Source organism: Macrobrachium rosenbergii, chromosome 56 (genome assembly GCF_040412425.1).
Source record: "Macrobrachium rosenbergii isolate ZJJX-2024 chromosome 56, ASM4041242v1, whole genome shotgun sequence".
Lineage (NCBI taxonomy): Eukaryota > Metazoa > Arthropoda > Malacostraca > Decapoda > Palaemonidae > Macrobrachium > Macrobrachium rosenbergii.
Window position 1 is genome coordinate 69,151,363 of NC_089796.1, and position 15,000 is coordinate 69,166,362.

Here is a 15,000-nt window from a genome sequence, read left to right on the forward strand (position 1 = left end):
GTACCAATCTTTACCATCTTTAGTGCATGAAAATGTCGTGAAAATGTCATTATATATATAATATATATATATATATATATATATATATATATATATATATATATATATATATATATATATACATAAAGTTAGAATAGGAAAGAAACGATGAGATGTGAGATGTTAATACTTTAGACTTATTGCCAAGTACTTTTGAAACTTTACAAGACGTGGTCACAATTGCTGTGACCACGTCTTGGTAATGACATGAAAGTACTTAGCATCTCATTGTTTCACTCATCCCTTCGTACGTAACTTTGTTCGTATAATTATCACTCTTTTTACCTTTTCTTGATTTAAAATCAAACACACACACACACACACACATATATATATATATATATATATATATATATATATATATATATATATATATATATATACATGGACAGATAGATAGATAGATAGAAAGAGAGAAAGGTGTGTGTGTGTATATAGCAGTATATATATATATATATATATATATATATATATATATATATATATATATATATATACATGACAGATAGATAGATAGATAGAAAGAGAGTAGTGTGTGTGTGAGAGAGTATGTATATATATATATATATATATATATATATATATATATATATATATATATATATATATATATATATATATATAGATAGATAGATAGGATAGACAGATAGATAGATAGATAGATAGATGATAGATAGATAGATAGACAGATAGATAGATAGACACAACATGCAATAGATAAACACCGATCTCTAGGAGTCGATTTTAACTGTCACCTCTCCCCATCTACCTGCAGGTTGAGAGCAGCCAAAAGAAGGGGCCCTCCATGATCGGCAGGAAAAACGGCGCCGTGGAGAGCTGGAGGAACGAAGCCAACCGCGTGATGGAGACGGCCTACCTCACCTCCTCGAAGCCTCCTTATATTTGCCCGGATACATACACGGCCGTGCCCATCAGGACGGTAAGAACGCGCTTTATGGAGAACGTGTGTCAGATATATCCTTTGGGTCCACTCCATTATTTCTAGCTAAGTACTACTGATGTGTTTGATCCTCCTTCGGAACGGCGAGAGGCCATAATATTTTCCAGAGGCTTGTCGTTTATTTGGTCCTTATGTTTTGGTGAGATAAGTCGATAGTATTTGCCGAGCTTTCTCTCGCTTTCTGTTCCCTTTATCCTTTAGCAAATGCGAGACATGAAAGCAGACACTGCCGCTTTTTTTTAGAAGACCTTTCATTGTTAATCTAAAGCCTCATGTTCCTCCATTGCAGAACGGGCATCTGAGGAGGAAGAGCGAGAGCTACTGCTTCAGTAATTACGCCGATCACGCCGTCCTCATGGACCACCAACAGCCCCAGCGGGTGTCGCCTCCCGCGGGCGAATTCATGAGGAACGGCAACAACGGCATGAGGAAATCTCTAGGGGCAGGGCTTGGCAGCAGGGGCCTCCGGTCATCCAACGACCTGGTGACGGCGAGCCAGTACACTCTCTACCCGGGATACGACGACTACGGAGTTCGCGAACCCGCCGAGGAAAACAACCGCTTTTCTCACGCCTACGGGGACGGCGGCGTCAGCAATCCGAACTTCAAGGCGTCCTGCGGGTCGTTGCCTCTGTCCTTCCACGTGAACTCGAGGACGAGCGTGGCCAAGGGGCACCCTCCTACGGGAAGGCCAAGGCTTGGCACGCAAGTCCTTCCGAATCATTACTACGCTCCGGGGACACAGCTGCTGGACGGCTCTCTGGCAACCCACGTGTGACGTAATCGGTCATTGGTTTATTTATTTACGCAAGCGCGTAGTGATGTCGTACGATAAAGCACGAAAAGACAAGACAGAGATAGTAAACTTTAAGAAAACTACAAAATACTGCACGAAAAAACCAGACAAATAAAAAAACTTGACGGAAGCAAAACTATGCCTGGTAAATTGTAAAGACAACGAAATTCATGTAACTGACACATTTCATATTTCAACGAAGGAACGGTGGGTTTTCAGGTTCAGCTCGTAATGGGTACAACCAGAAACAAAACCCTCACACTTGACACTGACTTTAGACTCTCTTTCTCAGATGCCACGACTGTACAGTGCAATGTCACTTTCGGCATTAACTGATCTCTTCTTTTCCGCCACCCAAAATAATACGAGTGGGCCTCTTCAGAGTTACGTAAGGAAGGAAGGCGAACCCGACATCCTCACCCTATACGGTTTGCAGTGGGTGGAGCTGGCGAATTCTGAAGAATTCAATACTTAACGAATAAGTTACTCTATACGAATGATCTCTGCGGGACAAGATTTCCATAAGGACCCCTCTTTACAGCGTAATGATCTCAATTGATAAGAGTCCTTTGGTACAACAGGAGCATATCTTGCAAAAGACAATGCGTAGCCTTTCAAGAGACTGGCGGATTTTTTCTTAACTGCTTAACGATACAGTATCTCATCCACTACACAGAGAAGAAGAGAATGCGAGAGCATGATTATCTCGACCTGCTTAGCCAAAGATTACGGGAAACGGTACGTAATGAGATATGCCATTTATGCCTGGAAGAGCGCCCGTGCATAAAATAGATCTTGATGTATTTCTTAAATTAGATTCTCTATTCGAAGGCGAAAACAAACTTCGGAGGAAAATGCGAAACACAAAGGAGATAAATTTCAGAATTCTGGGATTGAAAATGTGAACATATCAGATATTTCTGACAGAAGAATATCTGATTTCACGTTGTAACTATTTTCTACCTAGCGCTTTCAAGGACTGGGAGAACCATAATGCTTCTTATTGCGGTTGTTGTATTGGACTTGAATGTTTATTGTAACTGGTGCTGTTGCTGACGCTTTCTTTTAAAAAAACAAAAAGACCTTATATGGACATAGATATATAATGGATGTCTTGCCATGTATGTTAGGATAAGGATTCCATGTCCATTAATATTTTTGCTCATTCATTCACTGTAAATACCACGAATTCTATTTTGTAAATACGGTTAAGTGTTATCAATAAATATTTTTATACACATAAAGTATACCCAAGTCTCGAATTTTCTCTCTTTCTCTCCTTATTTGCTATTTGACATTTAATTCTTCAAGTGACCACTTCTGAGGGTACAATGACTGCCCAAGAAAGAGATCCCTTTAGCAGTCCAAACTTAAAATATGCCCTAAAGAGTGAAGGAAGTGAATTAAACATAAAGCAAAAATCTAGTCCTGCAACAAAATCTTCATGGCCAGGTAATTATTGTTACCTCGTTCTGATACCACGGATGCAAGTTCGAATCTCGGCCGAGCATCAGAAAACCTTTTTTTCTTTTTTCGTTTAGACCTAGGCTTAGTAGTGGCAAGCTTTTCCAAAGTGTGTAGAAATCGAGAAGTTAAGAGGGCACTGTGGCTATTAAAAATTACGCAAGTATCTGGCAAAAAGTGACCTGTAGATTTTAAGTGTAACATAAATAAGATGCACAAATTTGACAAAAAAAAAAAAGTTTCCTGGCAAGTCTGATTTTTTTTTTTGTGTCAACTTCCATTCCAACTGACAAGTCCCCTTAAGTCAGCCCTCATTTCACTTTGAGCTTACATGTCTGCTCCCGATCCAATGCAATTACATTTCTCCTTTCCAAAGACATAAGGGTTGAAAATTCTTGTAAAATTTACAGGGAGTAAGAGATCCAGTGACAAAGTAAACCGTTTCTGAAAGCATTGAGATGGGCAAGAATTTGTTTGCCCTCTTCAGATTTACTACCCAGACCCGCATTAAAAGCAGCTGGGTGGGAACCAACTGCGAATTTATTCTTATTAACTTACGCTGTCTATGTGCTTAGGTATTTTTGATATTTCGTCAATTTTGTTTACAAGCTAAGATTTCCTTTGCCACAGCTAAAACTGGGGATATGTTAAATGTCCTCTTTATCAAGAAAGGATCTAGAAAATTTTGGAATCATTGTAACTGGAATCAGACTGCAACGAAGTTAATTTTGTAAATACTGAATTTCCTGATTAAACTTGATAAAGGTGGGACTTATACTATCTTCATATTAACTTCCCTCTTGACAAGGGTCTTAATGCTAATGATTTTATGAAAAAATAGAAAATCAAAAGAAGTAAAGACCTTTGTCCTGAATATGGATTCGCTAAGCAAATTGATGTAGACGTCTTTGAAGATTTTATATATATAGATATATATATATAGTATATATATATATATATATATATATATATATATATATATATATATATATATATATATATATATATATATATATATATATATATATATATATATATATAGATAGCACATATATATATATATATATATATATATATTATATATATATATATATATATATATATATATATATATATATATATATACAAAGGATTAAACTCGGGTGAGAATTTGTTTTATGTTATATAACTAGGCAGACTAGAAAATGAGAGTGAATGAAAGCAAAATTAGGAAGAAAACCTTCCAACAATTCAGATGAACAAGAGGCAAACTCCTTCCGGGCGACTATTAAAATCGTCAAGATATGTTGACTTTTTAATAATGATGAAATTATTCCCTAAATTGCTGTTTATAAAACCATTTATTACAATGAAGGACTCTGAAATAATCATAAGCCTACATTATCAGACACTCAATGAAATTAATTCGCGTCTAGTATAGTTATTAGAATTAAAGATTTCATCATTGGAACTAATTAAATTTATCTTTCTTTTTCATTTGACTTCAAAGTTAAGATTGCTTCATAAAAAATTGCTTCATGTAACTAGATTGTGATGCAGTCGGAATGTATGTAATATCTCTTCTGTGTCGAGCATTATATTGTTTTTATTTAATGTTTTGTCTCGGGCAAAAATCTTTTGGCAATACACGAAAAATTACATAAACACACATATTTACATATGTGTATATATATATACATACATACATACATGCATACATATATATATATATATATATATATATATATATATATATATATATATATATATATATATATATATATATATATAAAACGATCTTGTAAGACGACTTCAAGCCACTTCAGAACTTTTTCGGAATGGGCCGAAGTTTGTCAACCATATTAGCATGACTTCCACGGAATGGCCGGCTGGCTGTTCGGAACGGCCAACTCACCTCGTTCTTATTGATACACTATTCTCGAGAATTTCGTCCTCGCCCATTTCTTCCGGCGAAATCACCCAAGGGCGCCGGAGCGTCTATGGCGCGCGTTGCCAGCGACGTTATATACACCTCCGACGTCAATTAGCCAGGCGGCGGAAGCAGCGGCGGAGATATTTCGATATTTCTTCTTGCTCGGAGTGCATACATATATACAGTGTGTGTGTGTGTATATATATATATATATAATATATATATATATATATATATATATATATATATATATATATATATATATATATATATATATATATATATATATTATATATATATATATATATATATGTATATATATATATATATATATATATATATATATATATATATATATATATATATATATATATATATATATTATATATATATATATATATATATATATATACTGTATACACATATATACATATATAAATGTATGTATGTATATATATATATATATATATATATATATATATATATATATGTATATATATACGATCATGAAGCTACAAATATCGCTTAATATCAAATTCACGTTACCTCAGGAATATCGATGGGGAATTATCACCGAAGGGGAATTTATAGGATAATGGACGGGCACTGCCGAGTCTCGATCACGACACAACCGCGCATCCAGCGAATCCAGTCGACGCCAGCCACTCTGATAGCTCAGTGGTTAGCGTCAACTGGATTCGCTGGATGCGCGTTGGGATCGACTCGGCAGTGCCCGTCCGTTTATCACTTATAAATTCCTGGTGATAATTCATCGAGATATTCCCGAGGTAGCGTGGATTTGATATTAAGCGATATTTGTAGCTTCATGATCGTATATAAAATCACGGTGTGATAAAAATGTCATATATATATATAATATATATATATATATATATATATATATATATATATATATATATATATATATATATATATATATATATATATATATATATATATATATACTCAAACAAGTGTGACAGCTCCAGTATGTTCAAAATTGATACTAGTCATCAAAAATATTTTAACGACGACGTCCCAACAGAAGCTTTTGTCGAAACTCCCAAAACTTCGCTACCGAACAATATCTATTTCAAGTTTCTCTTACATCACAAGATATATATATATATAGAGAGAGAATATATATATATATATATATATATATATATATATATATATATATATATATAATATAATGCATATTCTGTACATCTCCTGACATCAAATCAGTGGAACCGGAACAACACTAGCGTTCAGTATTTCGGGAGAGCAGGAGAGAATAAAACGGGAGCGAATCTCCCTTCGCGTGAAAAGCGAGGCAGCGCGTAAAGGAACCGCCTGGAGGGAAGGTGCAGAAAGCACAAGCCAATTACTGCAAGCAAAACCCACGCAACGGCAACGACGCTGCGACGCCTCACGGCTGAAGAAATATCGAAATATCTCCGCCGCTGCTTCCGCCCCCTGGCTAATTGACGTCGGAGGTGTATATAACGTCGCTGGCAACGCGCGCCATAGACGCTCCGGCGCCCTTGGGCGATTTCGCTGGAAGAAATGGGCGAGGAGACGAAATTCTCGAGAATAGTGTATCAATAAGAACGAGGTGAGTTGGTCGTTCCGAACAGCTAACCGGCCATTCCCGTGGAAGTCATTCTAATATGGTTGACAAACTTCGGCCATTCCGGAAAGTTCTGAATTGGCTGCTTGAAGTCATTTTACAAGACCGTTAACTAAATATATATATATATATATATATATATATATATATATATATATATATATATATATATATACTATATATATATATATATAAATGAGCGTGTATGATTGTGTGTGCATGTTTGCTTGCGCAATATGTTCAGATTTCTTTGATATCGTCCTGCGGGAGTGACGAAATGGACAGATAAATGAAAACATACTTAGACTTATTTTTGTTTACCCTGTAAGTATTCTCCTTCAAGCAGGTGGACGTTTCAACCATCGCACAGCGAATCTAATAATCCTAGCAAATACTAGTTAGCCCTGTTATTATTATTATTATTATTATTATTATTATTATTATTATTATTATTATTATTATTCGCCGCCAATGCCGTGTAACGCATAGAGCATCATGTGAAATTTCTCCCCTCCTGCCTTGTCTGTACTTCATCTTCCACAAATATCCATTTATCTCTGGGTCTTCAAAGTCTTCTGGTGCCCACAGGGGTCGTTTAGAGGAGCCCACAGGCCCACCTGTTGAGTCATCAGTAGCCACTGCCTGGTTTCCCTTGGTCCCAGCTTGGGTAAGGAGGAACTGGGAGCACTGACCTAATGTGTTTACGTTCAGCATCCTGACTTTATTGCTCATGCAAGACGGTTCTCATTGTAATGTCTTCCCACTCTCTTGAATTTACTCTTGTGTCACTGTAATAATGAAAAGCAGGCTTTTCAAATACAACACACTATATTTACGCACATAAGGGACAAAACCACATCGTTTGAAATGCACCTTTATAAATGGGAATGGTCAGATTCACTCAGTGTAAGTACATTGGCAATACCTGTAATTTCTGTGGATGCTTCCTGAGCCTGTTGGGTCTGCCAAAGAGCTGGTTCTTATTGTGAGACACGTGTGGTATCCCTTATGATGATATTGTCCATTACCAGTTTCTTTATGTCTACAGATATAGACTTGATATAGACTCTTAGTCTTGTCTCCGTAAATCAAATCTGGAATCCGAAGTATCTCTCATTCAACATCAAATAGAAAATCAATAAGAGTTTTGATAAACGGCCCAACAGGCGATGAAAACAATTGTCAGCACTTTTACAAATAATTATGGCCACAGGTAGCAGATAAAATGTCACCCAGAAGAGTCATTGTTGAAAAAATAAGATTTTAAAACTTGGTTTGCTTGAGTGAACCCAAGGTTGTTATCTCAGCGGTTCTTTGTTACTTTGTCACTATTTTGTGCTTCACTGATCAGAATATAATTGTACCTCTCATATCCGCTGAACATTTTGGGTGTGTAGACTTCTACCTGATTTTTGAGTTGCTTAAAAATATCTTGTGTGATGAGGTAAATGCCTTATCTTTCCTCGCCTGTTGGAAGAATAACTGGAATTTTAGTTCCTTGCTTCTCTCCTATGGCTATCTATCTATCCACTTATATATATATATATATATATATATATATATATATATATATATATATATATATATATATATATACACAATATATATATATATATATATATATATATATATATATATATATATATATATATATATATATATATATATATATATATATATATATATATATATATATAAAGCATAAGACAGTGCATTCTTACGACGCCAAAATGAGCATATTTACATAAGCAGACATTGAGCAAAAAAAGAAGAAAAAAAAAAAAGATAAGAGGTGTTTCTTCTCTGCTATAATTATAAAAGAAAAAATGCCTTCGTCATCGTTTACACGTGCGAGCATATACTGGTCTTTTTGAATAAAATTCATAAAAACGTGTAAAAAAAATGGCGTAATTACTGTCCTCGTTTCCCTGGGTAACGAAACAGTTACAGAACTGTGGCTCATTTGTTAAAATGAGCTTTGGTATGACAGATTACCTTCGTGGAGCTAAAAGAAAAAAAAAGAGATGCAACTAGATAATTACCACCTCGGAGACATAATTCTTTCTCATTTGACATTAACTTTGCTTTAATTTGCAATCAAATGCTATTTAAAAAGAAAACACTGCAAGTCACCAGTAAGATGTACGGGCTGAGAGAGAGAGAGAGAGAGAGAGAGAGAGAGAGAGAGAGAGAGAGAGAGAGAGAGAGAGAGAGAGAGAGAGAGGTGGTGGTATAAAGATATTTGAGAGTGAGAGGTTTTGTTCTTCATTCACACATGAGAGAGAGAGAGAGAGAGAGAGAGAGAGAGAGAGAGAGAGAATATGAAAAGCCATCTTGAGAGTAAGAGTTTGCTTCCTTATTAGAGAGAGAGAAAGAGAGAGAGAGAGATATTTACAGTGTCATCTTGAGAGGAGCAGTCTTTCATACAGAGAGAGAGAGAGAGAGAAAGCTAAACGATCCTAATCTGAGAGTTATGTTTTCCCCGCACTGCTAACCCTTGAATACGACTTAAAACGAGGGCGAAAATAACGCTCACCAAAGCAAAACCAACAATTACCCTTTTGCTAATATCCAAATGTCCTCTGCTCATTCGCCCAAACGCACTCGACCAAAACGGAAGAGAAGGAAACACGAAATAAAAGAAATGAACGGAATTTAAACTAACATTCGAACTAATATTCCCCCTCCCTGGTTATTATGGTTATTATCATGCAGAGGTCATAAATCATAACAAATAGCCATCGGGGTTCGCGCCCTGGTTGTAAAATGATATTTAAACCTTTCAGTCAGCATGCTTAGCCGGCTATCATTAGGCAGTTAAAGGGTCTTTGGATACGTTTCATTTGTGTCTTTGCATATTTATTGAATGTTATGACAGCGTTCCCTTGAATTCGTCGTTTGTAAAGTGACTTTTTTTTCCCCAGCTGAGAAAAACAGTTGACGAATGATAGCTGGTTAGGATATTTGGTCCCTACAATCGTCGGAAAGATTATAGTATTGCTAGAATAAATAAATAAATAAACAAATAAATATATAAATGAATAAATAATAAGTTTATTTATATTTAGATCAACAGCAGATTATCGGTCAGGTTCTAACATTTGTAAATATGCTGGTAACGCAACAAAACATTTTCGGCCACAGTTTCAGTTTGGACGAGCAAAGAGAGTCCTTTTATCATTATCCTTCTTTCTTTTCGCATCTTCCCCTTCATTACTCTTTTTCTTTTAAGATAGGTAACTCACAATCAATCAATCAATCCATTTTACCTTAAGAAATGGACCTTTGGGCTTTAATCGCTCCTAAATTCTTCTGTATGTTGAGAATGATCTATATATTTTGTAAAAAAAAAACTCAAAAGACAGAAAAAACGCAGGACGCACAATAATAACATTAATAATTATCATTCAGAATGAGGCATGATACTAACATCCTAAATGACAACAATAATAATAATCAGTATCCTCAGATACAACATCGTCGTTTGAGAGAGACAGAGAGAGAGAGAGAGAATTGTCTTCCTGGCACAGAGAGAGAGAGAGAGAGAGAGAGAGAGAGAGAGAGAGAGAGAGAGAGAGAGAGAGAGAATTGTCTTCCTGACAGAGAGAGAGAGAATGCCTCTCTACAGACAGAGAGAGAGAGAGAGAGAGAGAGAGAGAGAGAGAGAGAGAGACTGTCTTCAAGGACAGAGGGGAGAGAAAGAGGACTGCCTTCCTAGGGAGAGAGAGAGAGAGAGAGAGAGAGAGAGAGAGAGAGAGAAAGAGAGGCTCCTTCCTGACACAGAGGAGGGAGAGAAAGAGAGACTGCTTTCCTAGGAGAGAGAGAGAGAGAGAGAGAGAGAGAGAGAGAGAGAGAGAGAGAGAGAGAGAGAGAGAGAGAGAGAGCAAATATGTAATCTTACCCACATACATGAGTGATCTCAGCGCAGGGCAATTTCGAGAAGACAGTTAGGGTTAAAATAGCCCCAAGAGGACACATAATCTCGCGACCATATACGCACTAATTAGCAATTACTTCCCTGTGCCTATCTGTAATCATTTCCCGTACAGCAATTAGAAGTCAGGTCTGGTTATTCTGCCATAACTGAAGACTTGGGCATTAAGTAGTGTTACTTATTCGCTAAAGTTTGTGACTGCGAAATTATCAGCTAAAAAAGCAAGTTGTGACTGCCAAATTATCAGCTAAAAAGAAAGTTTGTGACTGCCGTTATCAGCTAAAAAAGCAAGTTTGTGACTGCCAAATTATCAGCTAAAAAGCAAGTTTGTGACTGCCAAATGATCAGCTAAAAAAGCAAGTTTGTGACTGCCAAATTATCAGCTAAAGCCAAATAAATTAACAGCTAAAAAGTTTGTAGACCGCTAAATTATCAGCAAAAAAGCAAGTTTGACAGCCAAATGATCAGCTAAAAAGCAAGTTTGTGACTGCCATATTATCAGCAAAAAACTAGTTTGCAGACTTCCAAATAATCAGCTAAAACAAGTTTGTGACTACCAAATTATCAGCTAAAAAAGCAAGTTTGTGACTACGAAAATTATCAGCTAAAAATCAAGTTTGTGACTGCCAAACTATCAGCTAAAAGCAAGTTTGTGACTGCGAAATTAACAGCTAAAAACAAGTTTGTGATTGCCAAAATGTCGGCTAAAAACAAGTTTGACAGCCAAATTATCAGCTAAAAAGCAAGTTTAGTGACAGCCAAATCACCAGCTAAAATGTAAGAATGTGACTACCAAATTATCAGCTAAAAAGCAGAAGTTTGTGCTACGAAATTATCAAGCTAAAATCAAATTTGTGATCATAAATTATCGCTAAAAACAAGTTTGTGACTGCCAAACTATCAGCTAAAAAAGCAAGTTTAGATGACTGTAATGATCAAGCTTTTTGCAAGTTTGGCGATTACCGAATTATCAGCTAAAAATAAAATTTGTGACTGCCCAACAGTTATCAGATAAAAGCAAGTTTGTGACTGCCAAAATTATCAGCTAAAAGCAGGTTCGTGAATGCCAAATTATCAGCTAAAAGGCAAGCTTGTGACTGACTAATTATTAGCTACAAAGCAAGTTTTGTGACTGCCAAATTATCAGCTAAAAAGCAAGTTTGTGACTGCCAAATTATCAGCTAAAAGCAAGTTTGTGACTGCCTAATTATCAGCTACAAAGCACGTTTTGTGACTGCTGCAAATTATCAGCTAAAAAGCAAGTTTGTGACTGACAAATTATCAGCTAAAAAGCAAGTTTGTGACTGGCATATTATCAGCTAAAAATCAAATTTGTGACTGCCAAATTATCAGCTGAGGCAGGCTTGTGACTGCCAAATTATCAGCTAAAAAAGCAAGTTTGTGACTGTCAAAATATCAGCTAAAAGCAAGTTTGTGACTGCCTAATTATCAGCTAAAAGCAAGTTTGTGACTGCTGAATTATCAGCTAAAAAGCAAGTTTGTGACTGACAATTATCAGCTAAAAAGTAAATTTGTGACTGCCAAATTATCAACTAAAGCAAGTTTATGACTGCCAAATCATCAGCTAAAAAGCAAATTTGTGACCGCCAAATTATCAACTAAAAGCAAGACTGTGACTGCCAAATTATCAGCTAAAAAGCAAGTTCATGACTCCCAAATTATCAGCTAAAAAGCAAAAAAGGCCAAAAAATTGATAATGTTTCGTGGGGTTAAAATGGAGCGGATTTGTTGTACAGTGTCACTTTACCATAATGACCGCAGGGCATGAATATGAAACCGGCATTTTAAGGAAAATTGATCGTCCGAGTAGGCGCCATTTGGAGTAATTAACTAAATGGTAAAAACAAGTGTACATTTGGGTTTCCAGGAATCATTGGAGGTACCATTTGTCTAATCCTTAATGACCTGGGTGCACGTCACTTGCAATACACCCCTCTGTAATTTTCTGAAAAATGGTCGATTTTACATTTACATTTGTTCAATTTGATGAAGTGTCTCGATTATAAGTTGAAGTTAATGATTACAAAAAAAACAGGAAAAAGTATAGAAAACAGGAAAAGACGTCGTCTCTAAATTCTTTAGCACAAGAGAGCACACTTTGAAATCATCAAATGAAAAACTTGAATGTCAGCTGAGTCTAGAAAATTCCAGACATATGAAACAGAAAAAAGAATAAAAGCAGAAATTTTGAAAAAGAAAAAAAACTGTCTGTAATTTATTAGCATAAGTGAGTACACGTGAAATTAAATAAAAACTCTCGAATGTTAACTGAATCTACAAGATCCCAGACAAACGGAACTTAGAAAAAGAATAAATAAAAATGTAGAAAAAGAAGAGAAAACTGTCTTTTCAACTCGGTAGGAGAATCTTAGCGGCCATTCCTGCGAAGAGCCGAGCAATTGCTCTTTTCCAATAGCCGAGTCGAGGGGAGGGAGGAGGAGGAGGAGGAGGAGGAGAAAAGACTGAAGAGATTTGCTCCAACAAACCACTAGAAATTTTCCTTGCAAAGTTAACGCCATCTGGATTCTTTCTTGTTTGGATTCTAAAACTTGTTATGAGTTCCCAGGTAAAGGAATTTCTCCGAATGGCTCTCACACAAACTTTTCGTCGGAAGGGAAAAGGAGACGAATTTAACCAGTGGGACAATAGATGTAAAGCGGCTGTAGCAACCAATTAAAATCTCGACACACACACACACGCGCAGCACACGGACATAAAAATATACGGCAGGGCGCTGGGACCACGTTGGGCGATCCGTGGTTCAATTTCCCGCCAGTGAAGCGTCAGTCGAACAAGATGTGAATGGGTTGCGGGTCAGATAAGGTTATGAAAATCTCGTGGGGATATAACCTCATCCATGGCGACTTGCAGGGCCAAGAAGGCTTCAGCAGCAGTCTGATACACGAGTCTGTTAACTAGAAAAGAAACTGATGTCTAAAGCGAAGACTGGGAAAGTAGTTAAGTGTTAATATGGCTGTACTTTATAATCCGGTAGAAGATTAAAATAAGTCATTTATATATATATATATATATATATATATATATATATATATATATATATATATATATATATATATATATATATATATACTCGTATGTGTGTGTGTGTGTGTGTGTGTGGTTAATGTACAGTATATATATACTATAAAATATAAAAACTATAGCCATAAATACTTAGAAATAATGGACTGAAAAACGACTCTCAATCAATGCACAAAAATACAGGACCGAATAACGATTCTAAAATTCAAAAGCTTGGAACCCGGAAGAGGAGGAGGAGGAGGAGGAGTGCAACGGTTTAAAAGGTATTTCACTAGGAAATGAAATTAATTCTGAGACCAGAATTTATAGAACAAAAAGAATTAGGGGAAATCTCGGGTTTGCTGTATCTGCGAATTCGAGGAATTTGTCGACAGAGGAGAGAGAGAGAGAGAGAGAGAGAGAGAGAGAGAGAGAGGGGTGGAGAACACCACAGAGGAATGTCTGTATTTCAGAGGAAGGGGACCAAAAATGGATGAGGTTAAAGCTGTGCTCCAGTGCTCCCCCTCTATTTACTTTACATTGTCATAGTATACCTGCACTGATACTCATACACACTGATGTATGCATATACGTATGTATGTATGCATTATGTATATGTATGTATGTATATATATATATATATATATATATATATATATATATATATATATATATATATATATATATATATATATATATATATATATATATATATATATATATTATATATATACAGTATTTATATTTACAAAATCTTTCACCTATACTCAGGGCATTTTGTCTCTCTCTCTCTCTCTCTCTCTCTCTCTCTCTCTCTCTCTCAGTGCATGTGTGGAAGTGTGTGTTTATGTGTGTAGTACTGGTATAAGGCATAGAGGGGGATTGTAGGTATTGAAGGTTATAGCTTTATTAGAACACCGAGGAAGGTAGTGTGAGAAGCAGCGTGATAAGCTGTCTAGTAAATGAATATGTAGCACACGTCGGTCTAGTGAAATCTTACGGTAAGGTTAAGAGAGAAACGATGTGAGGGTAATGAGAATGGTTAGTGCAGAAGATATTGATCTGTTTAGAGAAACTGAAAGGTTTTGCATCTCAAAATAACACATTTTAAATGTAATTGGTATTTATCCTAAGGTACAAACCTCCGCTTTCATAAATGGAGTTACATGTGAAGACGCGCTTCGGCTGTCTTGACTCAAAAGAAAATCCTAACGCCTAGGCCTATGGCCTAACCTGA

General features: G+C 36.0%; 1 protein-coding gene across 1 annotated transcript in view; it reads left to right on the top strand.

The window, feature by feature from the left end:
- LOC136836459 (irregular chiasm C-roughest protein-like) overlaps positions 1-3,058 on the top strand; it is a 91,159-nt gene extending 88,101 nt beyond the window's left edge. The window contains exons 12-13 of the mRNA XM_067100726.1: positions 815-979; positions 1,290-3,058. Coding sequence (XP_066956827.1) covers positions 815-979; positions 1,290-1,778 — 654 coding nt within the window. The 3' untranslated portion in view covers positions 1,779-3,058. The remainder of the gene's footprint in view (positions 1-814; positions 980-1,289) is intronic.
- Positions 3,059-15,000: the final 11,942 nt, after the last annotated feature.